The 19,692-nt window shown below is 35.6% G+C and overlaps 1 protein-coding gene across 1 annotated transcript in view; it reads right to left on the bottom strand.

Moving 5' to 3' along the window:
• Positions 1-10,475: 10,475 nt before the first annotated feature.
• The window catches only part of MUSK (muscle associated receptor tyrosine kinase), a 198,133-nt gene continuing 188,916 nt past the window's right edge, over positions 10,476-19,692 (bottom strand). Inside the window, exon 16 of the mRNA XM_051962588.1 lies at positions 10,476-12,922. Within this exon, the coding sequence (XP_051818548.1) occupies positions 12,246-12,922 (677 nt within the window). The 3' untranslated portion in view covers positions 10,476-12,245. The remainder of the gene's footprint in view (positions 12,923-19,692) is intronic.

The following is a 19,692-nucleotide window of genomic DNA, read 5'->3' as shown; positions in this document are numbered from 1 at the left end:
TTGAGTGATGGCTTTGACTAAATTGAGTAGGACAAGGAAGGATTTCCTTTGGAGATGACATGCAAAAAAAAAGATCTCATTAAGGAAAAATTATTGGGTTGCCATGAATACAAAGTAGAATGATCACTGGAACAAGAGCTGTGGAATACTGGAGGCTATTCACAGTAGTAGTATAGGAGTCCTATCGGGCAAAGTGGAAAAGAAGGAGCTAGTAAGTGGGGAGTTAAACTCTTCAGAGTTAAGCTTGAACTGCCTAGCCATAAGACTTAGGGAGGAGCAAGTTGGAGTTTGTGTCCAGGAGCTTAAGGGTAAATAAATGGGATTAGGGAAACAAACTTTGTGGTGTTTTTCTTCTTTAAAATATAATAGTTCTCTCTGGGAGCAGGTTTCTCGGGGAGATTTTCTGGAGGCAGCCTTAATTTCAGTTGAAAGTAATAATCACCCAAATGCAACCAGGTGCTAAAAGTTCAGATCTTTTATTGCTTCCTCCAAAATAGCCCGGTTAATTTTCTTAGAGGCCTCTCTCTCTTTCTCCTTGGTTCTAAGAGTTCTTGCAGCTTTGTCCTTTGCTTCTGCCTCTGCTTTCTTCAGCTTCCAGTCAGCACTAAGGTGAATCTGTCTTGCCTTCAAGAGAGAGTTTCTGGCTCTCAATCTCCCAGAGAGCTCTGTGTCTGTCCCAGAGTGCTCCTCTCCAACCCTGGGAATGTTCCGAAGTAAAACTCTAACTCAAAGCTAAGAGCCTCTTTATATATGATCTCCCAAAGATTGACTCCGCCTTCTGGAGGCAGGGATTAAGGGAGGTGTGAATTCAGATATCTCATACTAAACCCTGAAATCTCCCAAACGTGTGAACCCCAATGAGTAAAGGTGTGAACACAAGCATTATTGTCTATCAGTTCTACTTAGTACTTTGTTTCTTCTGGCCCATAACATCTCCTTGTAGGATTAGATCAATCATACTGAATCATGCTAAATTAGATAATTATTGTCTTTATCAACTCTAATGAGTTAACACTTTGTAAAGACTCCAACAAAACTTGATTACAAATTTTCTAAGACCTGGGTTTTATATATTAAACTTAAGTATTCAAAGACATTTTGGGATTTTTTGCAGTCTTTTAGGGGCACATTTATTAATAGCAGTTTTCATTATATTGTATTGAAGTTCTGATTTATATGATCAGCTAGAGAGGATCTCAGAAGTAACCTACTCCAAATCTCTCATTTTACAGATGAGGAAACAGGTTCAGTTGGCAAGTGGATAGAATGCTGGGTCTATAATCAAGAAGACCTGAGTTCAAATATGGCTTCAGATATTTAATAGCAGTTTGTTTTGGTGCAAGTTTCCCTCAATTACCTTATTTACAAAATGGGGATATAATAGTATCTACCGTGCAGGATTGATTGTTATGAGGATAAAGTGGGGCTATGTATATCCTAGCACTCAGTAAACACCATATAAAAGTTAGCTCCTATTGTTACCAACATCATCATTATCACTATCCCTATTATCATCATTAACTGACTTGCCTTAGATCATATAAGGTGTTTGTGTCAGGGACAAAATTTGAATTCAGATCCTCTGACTTGAGAAGTTCTAGTTTGTAGGATCCCAAATAAAGTCATTTTAATTGCTATTAGAATACAGTTTTATAATTCAAAAACATTGCTTATTTGCTCCCAGTTGGATTTTCTTTTTAAACTGGGTGTGCAAAATAAGACAAGCTTAGGTATGAACAAACCAGCTGTAGAACATTTCCTCAACTCTCCTGCATGACAATCCATTTCACCCTGGGTCACAACTTACTCCACATCAGTCCTGGATCACACTTGCTTCTTTCTCTGAAGTACTTTCTTCTTTGATGCCACATGGTCACCAAGGAATTGATTGAGGTCAGAACTGATTCTTTTTTTGCAAGATTCTCTAGACTGGAGTGCTCTGCCTTTTATGGTTGGTGCTGGCCTGAAGTAGCCTGTCATTAGCCGTTCCTTGGGACTCTTACACAAACCAGATGTCTTTGTCTAGAAACCTCCCATGTGAATAGGATATAAAATAAACAGAGCATCCTGATTGGACTTTCCAATATCCTTCAAAAATATTGTGTACTTGTTTTTTAAGCTTTTATTTTAAAGCAGGACTGTAAAAAATGGAGGCTGGTATGTCACATATTCTGGTAAAAATTCTTCCTGACCTTTAGGATTATAGAACACAGTCATTCCCTGTGCCAGGATCTCTGAGAGCCAGAGAGCTTTGTGATCACACTGGTTTATTTGACTCACTGTTCCAAAGCAAGGCAGCATACTCAGAAAAGAATAGTGCATTTATAGATCAGCTCTTTCTGTGGTTTATAGATAAACATGGGCATAGTCCCATATGGTACCAGGTAGTTTCTCTTTGTGGGTTGTTTTAAACAATACAGACAATTTCAGGAAGCATCATTCTGAAGACCAGGTAGTCATGACTGCACAATAGATAATTAGAGATATGACTGAGTTTATGAGAATAAACATCCTCACCTTATGAAGCACCTAGTGAGTCAGGCATCAGGGAAAATATATATGATTATAGGATCACAAGCAGGAAGGGAACAAAAGTTCTCCTCATTTTATACATATAGAAATTGAGTCCCAGAGATAAAGCAGCATGGTATAGTGGATTTGGAATGAAAGAATCTGGGTTTAAATCTTACTTCTTTCACTTACTTTTAATGTGACCTTGAATAAGTCAGTTTCTCTCCCTGTCTCAGTATTCTCATTTATAAAATGCAAGACTCAGAAAATGAACTTATATTTCATCCTTTTGCTAGAGATCATGAGCCATCAGTGACTATTAATTGGTCTCTGGAAAAGCTTCCCCTTTCCCAAATTGCTAGGCACTCCTTCAGTTTCCAGCTCTCTACTGTTATGAAAATTGTTTTTATGAATATTTTTGTATGTACCTGCCCTTCCTTGTTTCTTTGATTTGTTTGAAGTATAAGACTAGGAATACCATCACTAGTTTGAAGGGTATACATAATTTACTGAGTTTTGGGGAATAGTTCCAAATTGCTATCAAGAATGGCTAGATCATAGGTTCAACCCAAATATGATAGAGGACTTGTCTTCTCATAATTCCCCTAGCAATTGTCATTCTCCAATTTTTTATCCTTGTTGCCAATTTGATGGGAGTGAGGTAGAATCTCCCAGTGGTTTTAATGTATGCTTCTCTCAATTATTTATGATTAGGAATTTTTTATATAGTTATTAGTAGTTTTTTCTTATTTTGAGAACTATTTATCTTATCACATAATAATTGATCTATTGAGAACTTCTTTTCTTCTCATATGTTTGAAACAGTTCCATATGTATATAATGGATACTTGATTTTCTTTTTTTTTTTAAATTTTATTTAATTTAATAATAACTTTATATTGACAGAATCTATACCAGGGTAATTTTTTACAACATTATCCCTTACACTCGCTTATGTTTCGATTTTTCCCCTCCCTCCCTCCACCCCCTCCCCAAGATGGCAAGCAGTCCTATATATGTTAGATATGTTGCAGTATATCCTAGATACAATATATGTTTGCAGAACCGAACAGTCCTCTTGTTGCACAGGAAGAATTGGATTCAGAAGGTAAAAATAACTCGGGAAGAAAATCAAAAATGCAAATAGTTCACATTCATTCCCCAGTGTTCTTTCTTTGAGTGTAGCTGTTTTTGTCCATCATTTATCCATTGAAACTCAGTTAGGTCTCTTTGTCAAAGAAATCCACTTCCATCAGAATACATCCTCATACAATATCGTTGTTGAAGTGTATAATGATCTCCTGGTTCTGCTCATTTCACTTAGCATCAGTTCATATAGGTCTTTCCAAGCCTCTCTGTATTCATCCTGCTGGTCATTCCTTACAGAGCAATAATATTCCATAACATTCATATATCACAATTTACCCAGCCATTCTCTAATTGATGGGCATCCATTCATTTTCCAGTTTCTAGCCACTACAAACAGGGCTGCTACAAACATTTTGGTACATACAGGTCCCTTTCCCTTCTTTAGTATCTCTTTGGGGTATAAGCCCAATAGAAACACTGCTGGATCAAAGGGTATGCACATTTTGATAACTTTTTGGGCATAATTCCAGATTGCTCTCCAGAATGGTTGGGTTTGTTCACAACTCCACCAACAATGCATCAGTGTCCCAGTTTTCCCGCATCCCCTCCAACATTCATCATTATTTTTTCCTGTCATCTTAGCCAATCTGACAGGTGTGTAGTGGTATCTCCGAGTTGTCTTAATTTGCATTTCTCTGATTAATAGTAATTTGGAACACTCTTTCATATGAGTGGTAATAGTTTCAATTTCATCATCTGAAAATTGTCTGTTCATATCCTTTGACCATTTATCAATTGGAGAATGGCTTGGTTTCTTACAAATTAGGGTCAGTTCTCTATATATTTTGGAAATGAGGCCTTTATCAGAACCTTTAATTGTGAAGATGTTTTCCCAGTTTGTTGCTTCCCTTCTAATCTTGTTTGCATTAGTTTTGTTTGTACAAAGGCCTTTTAATTTGATATAATCAAAATTTTCTATTTTGTGATCAGTAATGGTCTCTAGTTCATCTTTGGTCACAAATTTCTTTCTCCTCCACAAGTCTGAGAGATAAACTATCCTATGTTCCTCTAATTTATTTATAATCTCGTTCTTTATGCCTAGGTCATGGACCCATTTTGATCTTATCTTAGTATATGGTGTTAAGTGTGGGTCCTTGCCTAATTTCTGCCAAACTAATTTTGTTGTTATTTTTTCTGGATCATTAAAATATTTTCTTGGAAGTCTGATTGGTATAACACTAAATAAATAGATTAGTTTAGGGAGTATTGTCATCTTTATTATATTCGATCGGCCTATCCAAGAGCACTTAATATTTTTCCAATTATTTAAGTCTGACTTTATTTGTGTGGAAACTTTTTAGTAATTTTGCTCAAATATACTTCAGAGCCAACTCAAAGGCTTAGGATCAAATCAGACCAAAGGCCTTCAAAGCCTTAAGCAGGTGTCAAAAATTCCTGACTTTCCTTTGGTAGGTAGATTCCCAAATATTTTATGCTATCAACAGTTATTTTGAATGGAATTTCTCTATGTATCTCTTGCTCTTGGATTTTGTTGATGGTGTATAAAAATGCTGAGGATTTATGGGGATTTATTTTGTATCCTGCTACTTTGCTAAAATTATGAATTATTTCTAATAGTTTTTTAGTAGAATCTCTGGGGTTCTCTAGGTATACCATCATATCATCTGCAAAGAGTGATAGTTTGGTTTCCTCATTGCCTAACTTAATTCCTTTAATCTCTTTCTCAACTCTTATTGCAGAGGCTAGTGTTTCTAATACAATATTGAATAATAATGGTGATAGTGGGCAACCTTGCTTCACTCCAGATCTTACTGGGAAAGGTTCCAGTTTTTCCCCATTGCATATGATGCTTACTGAAGGTTTTAAATATATGCTCCTGACTATTTTAAGGAAAAGTCCTTTTATTCCTATGCTCTCAAGTGTTTTTATTAGGAATGGCTGTTGGATTTTATTAAATGCTTTTTCTGCATCTATTGAGATGATCATATGGTTTTTGTTTGTTTGGTTATTGATATAGTCAATTATGCTAATAGTTTTCCTAATATGGATACTTGATTTTCATCAGGGAAATGTTATGCATAGATTTTTTTTCAATTTGTCCCCTTCTAATTTTAGTGGCAATGATTTTGTTTGTACAAAAGCTTTATCTCTTTTAACCCTCTCTAACCTTTGTTTCATCAAGAATTTTTCCCTGTTTATAATTGAAAAATATAACATTCCTTACTCTTCTAATTTGTTTTTGATATAACCTGTTTTGCATTTATTTGGAGTTTGTTATATAAAAAATTGATCTGATTTTAACTTTTGCCATACTGCTTTTTACTTTTCTTATCAAATCCAGCAAACAGTGAATGCTTAGTTGAGGTCATTGGTCTTATCAAACACTACACTACTGTATTCATTTGCTTTTGGATTTTGTGTCTCATTTGTCCTACTAATAAATTTTGCTATTTTTTAACTATACTAAATAATTTTGGCAATTGCTACTTTGTAAGATAGTTCGAGCTCTAGAATTATCCTTGCAGTTTATTTTTCATTATCTCACTAAAGATTATTGAGCTTCCTCCAGGTTAATTTTATGATTTTTTTAGCTCTATAAAGTAATTGGACTTCAATAGATGCTATTTATCATAATAAAGGAAGTTCCAATTTTTCTAAGCTTTTTAATGTGTGTGCATGTTTGTGTGCTTAACAGAAAAAGAAATTACATTTTGTTACTTGAAATGGTTAGGCCTCTTTTGAGGTTTGACCTCAATTTTCTAGGCTCCTGTCAGTATTCCCTGTGACTTCTCTCATGTGTGAGTTGTGAGTTTCAAAAAACTTCAGTGTCCCTACTCAGAGCTCTGTGGCTGGCTAACCCCATGTCAGGATCTACTACAGGCTTCCATTCTTCCTCTTCTTGCCACCATCTTCCTCTCCACCCCCTCCCCACCTAATACCTCTGCCCCATTCCATAGTCTGAGTTGCTATTATGGGCTTCTGTCTTGTTTTACCTGAACTCCTTATAACTTTCCTACTAGGTTAGCTATTCCAATACTTGTAGCTTCAAGCTATTATTTTGTATAGCTCTGGAACTAGAGAGGATGCTTATTGATTTTTTTTTCTTTTTGTATTATTTGATCAATCATTATTTGATCTGGTATCTTTTTTTATCTTTAAAAATTTTTTTATTGCTGTAGAACCTATGCAAGAGTTTGGCTCTTTCCCACTTCCTCTCAAAACAGAAGACAGTATATGATTTTTAGAAGTGAGTTCAAGTTTCCCCAAAAGGGGAAAATATGGAAATAATTTGTTGTTTTTGTTCAGTCATGTCCAACTCCTTGTGATTTCATTTGGGATTTTCTTCACAAAAATACTGAAGTGGTTTCCCATTTCCTTGTCCAGCTCATTTTACAGATGAGAAAATTGAGGCAAACAGGGTTAAGTGAATTGCCTGGGGTTACACAGCTTGTAAGTATCTGAGACAGGATCTGAAGTCATGAAATCTTCCTGATTCCAAACCTGACACTGTCCATTGTACTACCTAGCTACATATATAAAGAATTTGCACTGGGGACTTTTCAAACTTTTAGGAGAAGCAATATCCTGCATATTCATGCTTCACATTGGCTAAGGGTGCATTCCTAAGAGAAAATGTGTGATAAACTAAATCGATGAAACTGCAGATTCTGCCATTACCTGTAACCACTAGAATTTATAAAATCACATTTTATTTGGTATCATTTAAGTGTACACTTCCTCCCCATATCCTAGTAAAGTACCATTTACATTTTCTTGACAGGAGTGAGGGAAGGAATACATAATGTTTGTATTTAGGAATATAGTGTTTTTAATTCTTGAGGACAGGGCAGAACTCTATAAACATCAATATAATTCTGAATAAACAATAGCAAATTGCAATATTGAGTAAAAGAATGATGGATTTAGAGATGGAAGGGATGTTAGAGGTATTACAACCACTCTCCATCTCATTTTATAGATGAGGAAACTGAGGCTAAGAGAGGTTGACTTGCTGAGTCACCCAGTTAATATCTGAGGCAGACTTTAAGCTTAACTCTTCCTTACTTCAAGGTTATATATTCAATGGGAAAAAATATTGGAACCTAATAAACTTGATATCTGAAAAGATCCTTTCCTTTGATCCTTAGCAGTAAGAGTATTTTCATATATTTCTAAATACTTCCATAAAAGGTCCGATTGTAAGATTCTTCTGCAGTCACATGGAAAGTGGGACCCAGGACACTGGGTGCTAGTCCTGTTCTGCCACTGGTTGTACGATTTTTGGTGAATCACTCAATTAATCTGAGCCTCATTTTCCTCATCAGTAAAAATAGAGATTAGGACTCCATAATCTCCAAGTTGCTTCTTTTAATGTTTCATGGTTGATGTTTGCGTTTGTTGCAGAGGGAAGTCCTCCCTTATATTTCAGATATGCCTTTTATCACCAAAGTTAGTATGATGGATAATGATGAAATGTGGGTTACTGAGATATACTATTATCCTGCTGATGGTAGGAGGAGGGGAGGGTGGTGACAATAAATGTTAGGTTGCAATTGAGAGAGAAAGAAGAAAGAGTATCCCTTCTTAACAGCCTTAATTTTATTTTATTTTGCTTAAAGCAGTGTATCGTATGTTTTTCTTAATCTGTCATAGCTAATATGGCAGAAAAATAAAGCAAACTAGTCTCTACTCTCCAGAGCTGTGAATGTGAAGCCAGTGGTATCCATCAATGAGGAGAATTAAGAAAGTCTGAGTAGAATTGGAGGCAAGATGGGTATCTTGGGCTGCTGAGAGTGATGGTTGAGAATGAACTGAAAATTGTCAAATTAGTTATCAATTCCCTTATATATAAAATGAGGGAATTAGACTATATGAGTCTTAGGCCTCTGAATTTTTTAGCAGTCTCATTTGTATGTTATAATACAGTAGTATGATAGTGTGAAATATACAAAGATATTGAGAATATATAGAGAGAGCTATCTTTGAAAACCTGAGTTCAAGACCTACCTCAGACACAGACTGCATGGGTGACTTTGGACAAGTCACTTAATCTTTACAGATTCTTTTACTGAGAATGGAGTTGGATGAGGTGGCTTTTGAGGCCCTCTGAGGCCTAATTTTACTATTCTGCAACTCATTTGGACACTAATATTATTTCCTCATCAGAAGAACTTTCTATTGTAGGTTTTTACCATCAATCCTAGAAGTGTCTTTAGAGATCATCAAATCCAACTCTTTCATAGATTAAGAAACAAATGTCCAGAGAAATCAAATGACTAATCTCATCTAGTCTTTCTATCTGGATTCTATTTCTCATCTTTGAACTTCAACTTCTGCTCTTTACACTGAACCTTGTTGTTTTTCACAAATCAGATGTCACATATATTCATAACAGTTCTGCTGATACTGAGAGAAAAAGGGGGAATTTTACCTGGGGGTTCACTACAGAACATTTTCAGGTATTGTTTGGATCTCAAAGACTATAGAAGGAGACCACTTCTTTGTTTTGATGTTTTTTTGCGTAGGAGTTATGCCATGAATATTTTTAAAAAGTCATCGAGATTTTTTTTTCCCCTGAAGGCTCATTTGTTCTTTCCTTCCCCAAAGCAATTTGGGATAGAGGAAAGAAAATTGGAAACTAAGTAACCAAAAAGTAAAATGTTGCCCCAAGTCACAATTTTTGAGAAATACCCCCTTTAGACACATCTCAACTAGTGTCTAGTCTTGCTCTAGGATAACCAAAAGAGAAATAAAACAATGTTATATGAAACACCATTATAAGGGTGTGTGTATGTGTGTGTGTGTGTGTGTGTGTGTGTGTGTGTGTGTATGTGTGTGATATTACTATGGGAACAATATTATAAAAGCTATTTGGTTTATTGGCCAAATAATGTCCTAAAAGGGATGAGAGAAATAAAATTGTTTAGCTATAATGTGATAGTGGAATTGCTGTGAATAAAATAATAAGAATAAATGTAGATTAATTTCTTGGCTTAGAAATAGGAAACCGTAAATTTGAACCTTGCTTCAAATACTCATTGGCTGCAAGTTACGTTAGTTTTCTCAGCCTTGGTTTCCTTCTGATGAAAATATCTGGCACCTATCTCACAGTATTGTTTTGGGGTTTAAATATTAAGATTATATCAAGAGTTTTGCAAATCATAAATCATTGTTTGAATATCAGTTGTCATTGTCATTATCAAGGACAATGTTAGGCAGAACATGGTAGTACATTTGATAGGGGAACAATACTTTTAGGATTAGGACAAAGAAATTTTAGAATCTAGGAGAAAGATTTATGGAGTATTCCCGGCAAGTATTTGAGTCTTACTTTGGTCTTAAATCACTGGTAGATGACTTAAGTATTTGCACTATAATGTAGAGTGTTTGTTAAATGGATTTTATTGTATAAATAAGCATCCACAGGTTTATTTAGAATTGTGGTTCTAAAAGACTAAAAATTAGATGAAAACATTCATAAACTTGCTAGCTATTTCCTTTTAATAAAGTGATTGATCTTAGTTAGCATCAGTGAAAATAAACATTAGAGTATGCCCATATTACTATTTAAGGGAATGGGCCTAAAAACAAGGAATATGTAGTAGACTTCAGTGTCTCACTAAATTTGAACTGGTTATTCATTTTGTTAGGAGTTGGCTGAAACTTGATCCTTAAAAGCACCTCTGAAGATAGGTCTCATTAAACACACTGATAGCTCAAACTGAAAAGCTCCTTGTGGGGAATGTCTGAATTATATGAGAAAACCATAGTTTCAGGTAATTTAGGATCATCATTGACAGGCCACTGATAGGTAGTGTACAACTGTTTATTCATTAAAAAATTTCTCTCTAAAATTTCCATTTCATAAAAGTTTGTTAGATTAGTTTTAAATTGCTGAAAATATTTTAAAGTAATTCTTTTACAAAATATTCTCAAATTCAAATTTTTAATTCATATTAATTCAACTTTGCCATTTCACATGGGATATTCTTCTTCTTTGCTTTAACTGAGTTTTCATAGAAGGCTCTATCTATTCTCCTCCAAGAATAAATCCATGGTGTTCATATTTGTTGCAATTAAGAATGTCATGTGTGGTTCTAGGCAGCTATCTTTTTGAGACCCCAGCTGCTTGAGAGCACAATACTGTCTGCTAATATCCAATAGATTTGTAACTCACAACCAATTGGTAACATAAAGTTGTGTTTTCCAAAGTTGGTCAAAGAGTAGAGAGTACATAAAAAAAAATTCAGTTTTGAAACAAATTGAAGTCCATATATGTACCTCTTTATGATTTTCCATAGGGAAGGTATTTCTGAAATGTTCGCTAAGATCTGATAATATAACTGAAGAACAATTCTCCCCCTCAGATTATAAAAGGAAAAAGAAAAGAAAATTAGCAGTCTTGAAAAAAATATCTTCTCCAGTGTTCCTGCTGAGGCTCCATCTCAGATCTGTACATACATAAGCCAATCCAGAAGGTAACTATTGACCTTAATTCCTGAAGATTATTTACATAGTAATCTACTAAAATTTTTAACCCTTTCTTAGTCCTTTTTAATTTCCTCAATTCACTTTATATGCTAAAGAGAAAATGAAAAGAATACAAAGGACTAGAAAAAAAGGAGAAAGGACAATTCAGGAGGAAATATACATATAGTATATATTTGCATATATGTATGTATGTATACATATTCACAGATATATTCACACATACACACATGTATATATAGGCATATATGTACATATTATATGCACACACATATCTATGTATACATACATATACATATACACACATATAGTTTTATACTAGAAATCATGGAAGGGAAAACATTCCAGCACATGAGAAAGAGAAGCTGAATGAAGGCCCAAGAGTTTGAGGCAAAAAAAAAAAAAAAAAGCCCAACAACAAAATAAACTAAACTAAGAAAAGGGAAGAGCTTAGAATATGAAGACACTTTTCTAAGAAAAATTAGAAGAAATCTCTAATGAGAAAAGGGAAAGGAAGTTATTAGATAAGAATAAAATAGGAAACAGTAAAGAAGAATGAAATGTTAATATAGAAGGAAATCAAAAGTCCAAGTACGTTAGAGACACATTTATATTTTTTAAATGACAGAAAATGGTTAAAAGAGAATATAAAATAAAAGATATAAAGAGAGAGTGCATACCATTCAAGGGGAAAAAAAAAATAAAGAATCTAAAAGAGTTAGAAGAGGAAGATAAAAACAGCCCTTAGAATTTAGCTTATTGGCCATTTTATTTCATTGAAGCACTAATCCCCATTTCATAATGAAACTAAACACAGATGTTGCTGTTAATTATTGCGGAGATGGGAGGATAAAATCATCTTTGATAAAATTTGGATGCTAGTTTTCCCTAGATGGGAGGAATAAGTAGGGTACCCTCTATATAATAGACTAGTACTTCCAAGTGGTCTCTTTACCATGTGAATTTTGTCACAGTTCCATTTAGCCCCTCTCTTCAATGCCTCAAGGAACCATTTTTTTCATGTCTGCTATAAATCTGCCCTATCCTGGCCTTGGAAATCTTCTGGCTTCGAGTCTCTCCAAATGGCAGGAGGGATGATGGGAGGTATGAGGTGTCTTGTTCCAATTCTGCCCACCTTAGACCCCCACTGCTGCCTCTGCCCTCTCGCACATGCGTTGGAGAATGCGGTGAATGCTGGTGAAACTGGGCCTGTCTGCAGGCAGCTTACTCCAACAGAGACGCATCAGGTTGTAAAGCTCGAGCGGGCAGTTCTCAGGGCAGGAGAGGATGTTGCCATCCCTTACATAGAAAATCACCTCCTCGTGTGCCATCCCATAGTAGGGCTGCAGACCATAGGAGAATATCTCCCAGAGGACCACGCCATAGGCCCAGACGTCAGATTCTGTTGTATAGCGGTTATAGAAAATGGACTCTGGGGGCATCCAGCGGATGGGGATAGCATCATTTTCATTGGCTTTGTAGTAGTCTGCTGAGTAGATGTTTCTGGAGAGGCCAAAGTCAGCGATCTTCACCACCATATTATTACCCACTAGACAGTTTCTGGTGGCTAAGTCCCGGTGAACAAACTTCCGCTCTGAGAGGTAAGCCATGCCTGCGGCTACCTGCCTCGCAATGCAGAGCTGCTCAGCACAACACAGGGGAGGGGGTCCTGACAGCCGGACCCTAGTAGCCAAGTTACTGTGGCTGAGGTTGCACACTGTCCGAGGAGACATGTTTCTGAGGTACTCATTGAGGTCGCCATAGGCCATATATTCAAACAGCAAACACATTGGCTTACCAATGGCACACACTCCTAGAACCAAGATAAGACATAGTCAGGTTTGCTAGAAGAGAAAAAGTCATCACAGGATCCTGTAATCATAGGTCTAGATTTAGAAGCAAATTCGAAGTCACATAATGCCTCCATTTTTCAGATGGGGAAACTGATGTCCATGGAGAAGGTGGGATTGAGATCCCTTGATTCTAAAGGCTGGATTCTTTCTATATGCCTTGGTGGTTGGAGCTAAATGCTGAGTTAGAGTTAAGTTTAATCACAAAAATTACAGAATCATAAGGTCATTGGCAGCTCTCTAATCTGATCAATATCCAAAACAGAGTTTTCAGCGTAACAAATCTGAAAAGATCTTGCATTTTCACGATTTCATATCCCTTGAACTTTTATTGTTGAGGCAATTTAATTCCCAACTCTAATCTCAACTCTACCTCGGACTTTGGAATCAATTTCATCTCCAGATATGGAAAAGATAAGGAACTCTAACCTATAACTTAGTTTCAAGTCACCTTTATTGTTGATCATTATAACTTTTCCAATAATTGTGTTCTTACCTTGTTCTTCTCTATTCTTTTGCTTTTTAATCAGTCTTTCTAGCATCATATTTCTGAATGTCAGTCCACATGACTGGTTTTGCTGCCAAATCTTCCTAGTATTAGTTGCTTACTTGCCTATCTGGACCTCCATATACTGCCTACTGTCAGGGTCTCTTAATGCTATGATATACTCTCCTATTTGAATCTTTCCCTGGTCAGAACTACTAATGGTGCTCACCTTCCTTTCTTGAGCTCTTTCAATATTCCAGTGCTTGAATATTCCCCTTCTCTCTGTTCTCCAACCCCTCCCTACATCACTATATTCCCTATTATGATAGATATCTCATCTTGATCGTCTCTAGTCTTTCCTTCTCCAGCCTAAGAACAGATGTAGTTATCACAGCAGGTTCTGAGAATATATACTGAGTACAAGATGGTCTCTTGAGACAGAAAAGAAGGTAAAAGGGAAGGAAGTATGCTTTATTTTCTGGCTAGCTAGTAGGACAGGAGAGTGATAGGGAGAAAGTATTCCTTGACAAGGTTGAAGATCTTCTGACCATAAAGGAGAAAAAAAAAAGTTTTGAGAAACAGAGAGATATTTATGACAAGACCTTAGAATGTGGAAATATATGACACAGAAGAGGGAAAGAAGAAGCAAGACCTTTGAAGTGAAAGTATAACATCTCAGTAGGTTTTCAGCTGGAAGTGTCTTTTGTTAAGGGATATTAAAGAGTTACCAGAGAAGGTTTTATATTGTGTTCAAAGGCAACAACTATTTCCTTAGATTCTTACTTCTTTCATTTGGAATTAGTTGTAGTAAGATGAAGAAAACATTTTATGTAAAAAAGATCTGAAGAACTTAGTTGACTACAAGCTCTATATAAGTTAAAAGTGAGAGAAGTTTAAAAGGCCACATTTAAAAAAGATTTTTTATTGTTGTTGTTGTAGATTAGTCATGTTTGACTCTTTGTGACTCATTTGGGGTTTTCTTGGTAAAGATACTGGAGAGGTTTGCCATTTCCTTTTCTAGCTCATTTTATAGTTGAGGAAACTGAGATAAATAGTAGCTTGTTCACAAGTGCAAGTCTGAGGCCCACATTTGAATTCAGGTCCTTTTCACTCCAGGCCCTATGCTGCTTAGTTGCCTAAGCAACTAAGAAAAGTTAGAAAAACATAGGATCAGAAAAAAAAAAAAAAAAACCCGAGAGGTGATAATTATACAAATTACTTAATCTTTCTGGGCCTCAGTTTATGTATCTCTAAAATGAAGTAATTGAACCAGAGGAAGTTCTTTTAAGTTATCTATTTAAAATCTATGACCTAATTACTAAATTGCCTCAGCAGGTAATAAATTCTTACCTTTCTTTAGGTTTTCACTTGCTCTTTTTAAAAATTTTTCTTTTTCTTTTCTTTCTTTCTTTCTTTCTTTTTTTTTAAATGCTTTAAGAGAGACTTTGATTAGGTGATCGCTGCAGTTCATTTCAACTCTTAAGGATGAAGAACTGGCAAAATTACATTTTTGCTTCATTGTTGTTTCCATCTGAGGCAGGATGGTGGAAAGAGCACTAGACCAGGAGCCAAGTCCCACTCCTGCCACTAATAATGCTTTATTCTTCAGTCCAAGTTATGGTTCTATAAAATGGGAATATTAATACCTGCCCGATTTCAGTACTGAGTACTGAAATCATCAAGTGTGATAATGTGTAGCCAGAGCTTTGAAAACTAGAAGGTGCTATAGTATTTTTGCAATTATTTTCTATCAATGATAATAATAGAAAAAGACTGCATTTGAATGAAGATGTTAAAAGGGAGTAATAGATAACATTTTAAAATAACATTTACATTTAATATCCTAACATTTTTGTAGACAACATAGAGTGCAGAATTTTTGAAATTCTTATTCTGAAGTATGTTGAAAAAAATGTCATTTTCATGTGATACAGGCAGGTAAAAATTTGCATATCAACTCTTTTCCTTTCCCTCTAATACAACTCTCCCAATCCCTAATTTCCAACCCTGATTTTGAGATTTAACCAATCTCTAATTCCAGGGGCTTCATCAATCAGCAAATATCTGCATAGACACAATAAGAAATTAATAAATAACTACACCCTCTTACTCTGCATAATGAATGCTCCTTCAGAAATTAGTCCATAAATAAAATATTATTCTTTTTCTACCTGTAAATGTATTTAATAAAATCCTGCCTGTGCTTTTCTAAGTGGTTGATTTTGCATTCTTCAAAAGCAGCAAATATAGGGTGGAAATGAGGGGAAAAAAAGCATTTGATGTGATTAAATGCCTAACAATAAATTCCAGACTTTTCAATAATTGTGTGATCCTGGGGCAAGATATTTTTTTTTTGTCAGTTTTCGCATCTATAAAATGGGGATTAATGATAGCACTTATTTTCTAGGGATGTTTTAAAGATCAATTAAGATAATATATGTAAATCATTTTGTAAACTTTAAGACAGTCTATAAATGTCTATTTGAATTACAGATAATGATTAATAATCTCTACTATGTGCAGGCACTGTGCTAGACACAATTCTTTGCTGTCTGAACCATGACAATTATAACTTTTTTTACATCAAATCTCTCCTAAGAGTAGCAAGACTTTCCCCCTATTAGTTCTTAGTCTATTCCTGGATGGTAAGTCATCTCAAGGTTAAGTATAAAAAAACCACAATTTGGGAGTCAGAAACCTTGAGTTCTGGGTGTAACTCTGTGATTAACTGATCTCAGAACAAATTTCTTCAGCTGGCTACAGTTTTCTTATCTGTCAAGTGAAGAGGTGGGACCAGATGATTTAAGGGTTTCTTAAGTTCCAAAATCACAGTCACTTAAGCCTTTTTCTAAGGTAAGGATTAAGAAACAGAAGTATTTTGGAATATTTGTACTAGGACACCCTCGTTGTACTTAGGACTGATGTTTAATACAAGGACCTGAAGATTCTGATCTAGGAACCTAACTCCTTTCATAGAAAATGTTATCCTTTCTCGTATGTGTGTGTGTGTGTGTGTGTGTGTGTGTGTATACTAATGCACACAAACACACATACATATTTAAAAGGAATAGCAACTTGCTTTTTCATGTGCAATCATTTTTTTTTTTTATGCTATGTTATGGAAAATTAAAAGTTAAATAAAATAAATTTAAAATTAAATTAAAAATTGGGGAAAAATATCCTTGCCTGAGTGACCCTTAATGTTTGTCCAGCTCTTTTTCTTCTCATTGCTATTTACTTACAAGAGATAGGAATTGTTAATGAAATATGGTTGGGAAGACTACTGAAAAGAATGACTATCAGGAGAACCAAACCAGTATTTACAAGGCAAGAACAGAGGCATTTCCATGCATTCCTCCAGAACACCAGCTTCATTCTGAGCTCTCCATTGGGCAATAAAGACAATCCTGTTGCTAGGAGGTACTTTACCATGCATACTGTAGAGCTTATCCCTAAACCATCCAAAGTCTGAGATTGAAAGACAATGCTTCATTACTCCCAGTGGTCTGGATTATTGTGAAATCCCAAATGCTTCAACAGAGCTGAGTACTCAGTATTTGGATAGTAAACAGGACCTGACACTGGAACTTGAAAGCCATCTATTAGAGGCTCTTATTTCTCCAGAGTCCAGTCCACTGGTTTCACTTTCACATTTTAAAAGAACAATTTACATTAGAATCTCCCTATTGTTCCATTCTTGTAATCTGGAGCAATGATAATAATAGCAAGCATTTATATTTATATGTCTGTCATAATCTGTTATAGATCTACTTATAAATCTGTTATAGATCCATGTATAAATCTGTTACAAAATCTATAACACTCAGGCAGGGGTCCTCAAACTACGGCTGGCAGGCAAGATGTAGCAGCTGAGGATGTTTATCCCCCTCACCCAGGGCTATGAAGTTTATTTAAAGGCCCACAAAACAAAGTTTTAGTTTTTACTATAGTCCGGCCCTCCAACAGTCTGAGGGATAGTGAACTGGCCCCCTATTTAAAAAGTTTGAGGACCTCTGCAAGGTTTTCAAAGCTCTTTCCAAATATTATCACATTTGGTCCTCACAACAATTCTAAGAATTAGATGATGTTGTTATTCCCCATTGAAGGAGGCAAAGTAACACAACTAATAAGTGTTTGGGATGGAATTTGTGTTCAAATCTTCCCCCTAAGGTTCAGTTCCCCAACCTTGCCCAAGAAGCCAAACTTTATGACATAATACACAATGCCCTATGATGAATATGGATTACTTCAGGAACATAGGATCATACATAAAGAGGGGGGAAGGGATTTTGGAGGCCAATTCCCCTATATTACAGATGAGGAAACTGAAGTCTATGGGGGTAAGGAATTTGCCCAGTTTAACACAGCTGGTAGTAGTGTGAGTAAGGATTTGGATCCAGGTCTTTCTGATTCCAATATTGTCCCATACTGTCTCAGGAATATGGCATATATTAGAAATAAAACAGATGGTTAGAACCAAAAGGTTCACAGGAGAACTGTGAGATTATTTTTTTCTTATAAATAGAGGGTGTCACAAAAGGGAAATGGAGAATAAAACAAAGAAGGGAAAAGGAGGGCTAATGCATTGGGTTGTCTTTCAGGTGCTTTCCACCTGGTTCTTTATGTTAGAATCTGGGAGAGCTGAGCTGTCTACTGTCATATTCCTAATAAACTTTTGAAAAGGTTATATGTTAAAGTTTTTTGTAGATACTAACAATGGTGTAAGATTTTCTTTAAAATTAATTGTAAACTTGTATTTCCATAAAACTCTTAAAAATTCAAGAGCTGAGAGGAGAGAATAGAATACCTGTGAAAGTAGTAGACAGCACTCTATAGGAAGGCAGCATGGTAGAACGAGGAGGGCTCCAGTGCTATATCAGGGGGATATAGGATGTGAAACCTGCTTCTGCTACTTACTAACTATTGAACAAGTCACTTGACCCTTTGAATTTCAATGTTTTCCTCTGTCCACTTGTATTATCTTTGACTGGCAGTTAAGAAGAGTAGCCGATAGAGAGCAGTACTTGGAATCAGAAAGTCCTGAGTTCAAATACTGAGTTCAAATGCTTCAGAAACCTTTCTAGCTATGTGACCCTAGGAAAGTGACAACTTTTGCCTACCTTAGTTCCCTCATCTGCAAACTGGGAATAATAACATAGTACCTACTCACAGAGGTGTTGTGAGAATGAAATTATACATACACACATATACACCTATGTATACAGATACATACACACACACACACACACACACACACACACACACACATATATATATAGTGCTTCCTATGTGATAGGCACTGTGCTAAGTCCTTTACCATTATTACATTAATCGGCCCTTAAAAACAATCTTGGGAGGTAGGTGCTATTATTATCCCCATTTTATCGATGAGAAAATAGAGATAGAGGCTAAGTAGTTTGCCTAAAGTCCTATAACTAGTGGGTGCCTGAGGATGGATTTGAGTTTATGATTTTCTGATTCCCGGCCCCCTAGCTACCCCTATGTATAATATATATGTAATTTTGCAAACCTTAATGTGCTATATAAACATTAACTGTAATACTAATAATAATGATAATGGTAATTACCATTACATGACATGGTTGTTGCAAGAGTTATATATCAGACAATGAATGTAAAGGATGATTTAAATGTTTTCTATTGTAAACTATACAATATCAAAATATGGATATGAAATGTGTCTAAAGAACAACTCAAAAAAGAAAGAATTGAGATAGTAGCTAAATTTTATCACAGGGTAGTTAGCTTATTGGAATTTTTGCTTATCAATAGCTCCTTTCTTCCCCCTGCGAAAGGCAAAATATTTTCCATACATCTTGATCTTTCTGACACCAGCCAGACAGTGTTGTACGAATGGAGAAACTGAATTGCATGAGTGGTGATGTCACTTTCATTGAGTTATTGTCATAAAATAGCAGATCACTTAACTTCTAGTGCATGCATCTAATCACTAGACGTGTGTTTTGCTGTATTTTTGTCCAAGGAAAACCCCTGTGGGATTTAGATAATACCTATAGGAGCCATGTGCAGATTTCTAATACAAAGGCACGAAAGAGAGAATAATGGTATTTTAGAGCCAGAAGGTATATCAGAGACCATCTATTACCAACCCATTATAATATTATCTGACAATTGGTCATTCAGTAAGGAAGCAAGAAAGGAAGAAAATGGAGAAATAAAGGAAAAAATGGAGAAATAAAAAAGAAAGTGGCCTTGAAGGCCACT

This window comes from Antechinus flavipes, chromosome 1, assembly GCF_016432865.1.
Source record: "Antechinus flavipes isolate AdamAnt ecotype Samford, QLD, Australia chromosome 1, AdamAnt_v2, whole genome shotgun sequence".
NCBI classification, from domain to species: domain Eukaryota; kingdom Metazoa; phylum Chordata; class Mammalia; order Dasyuromorphia; family Dasyuridae; genus Antechinus; species Antechinus flavipes.
Note: the sequence above shows the minus strand (reverse complement) of the source record. Positions and strands in the feature narration are given on the sequence as shown.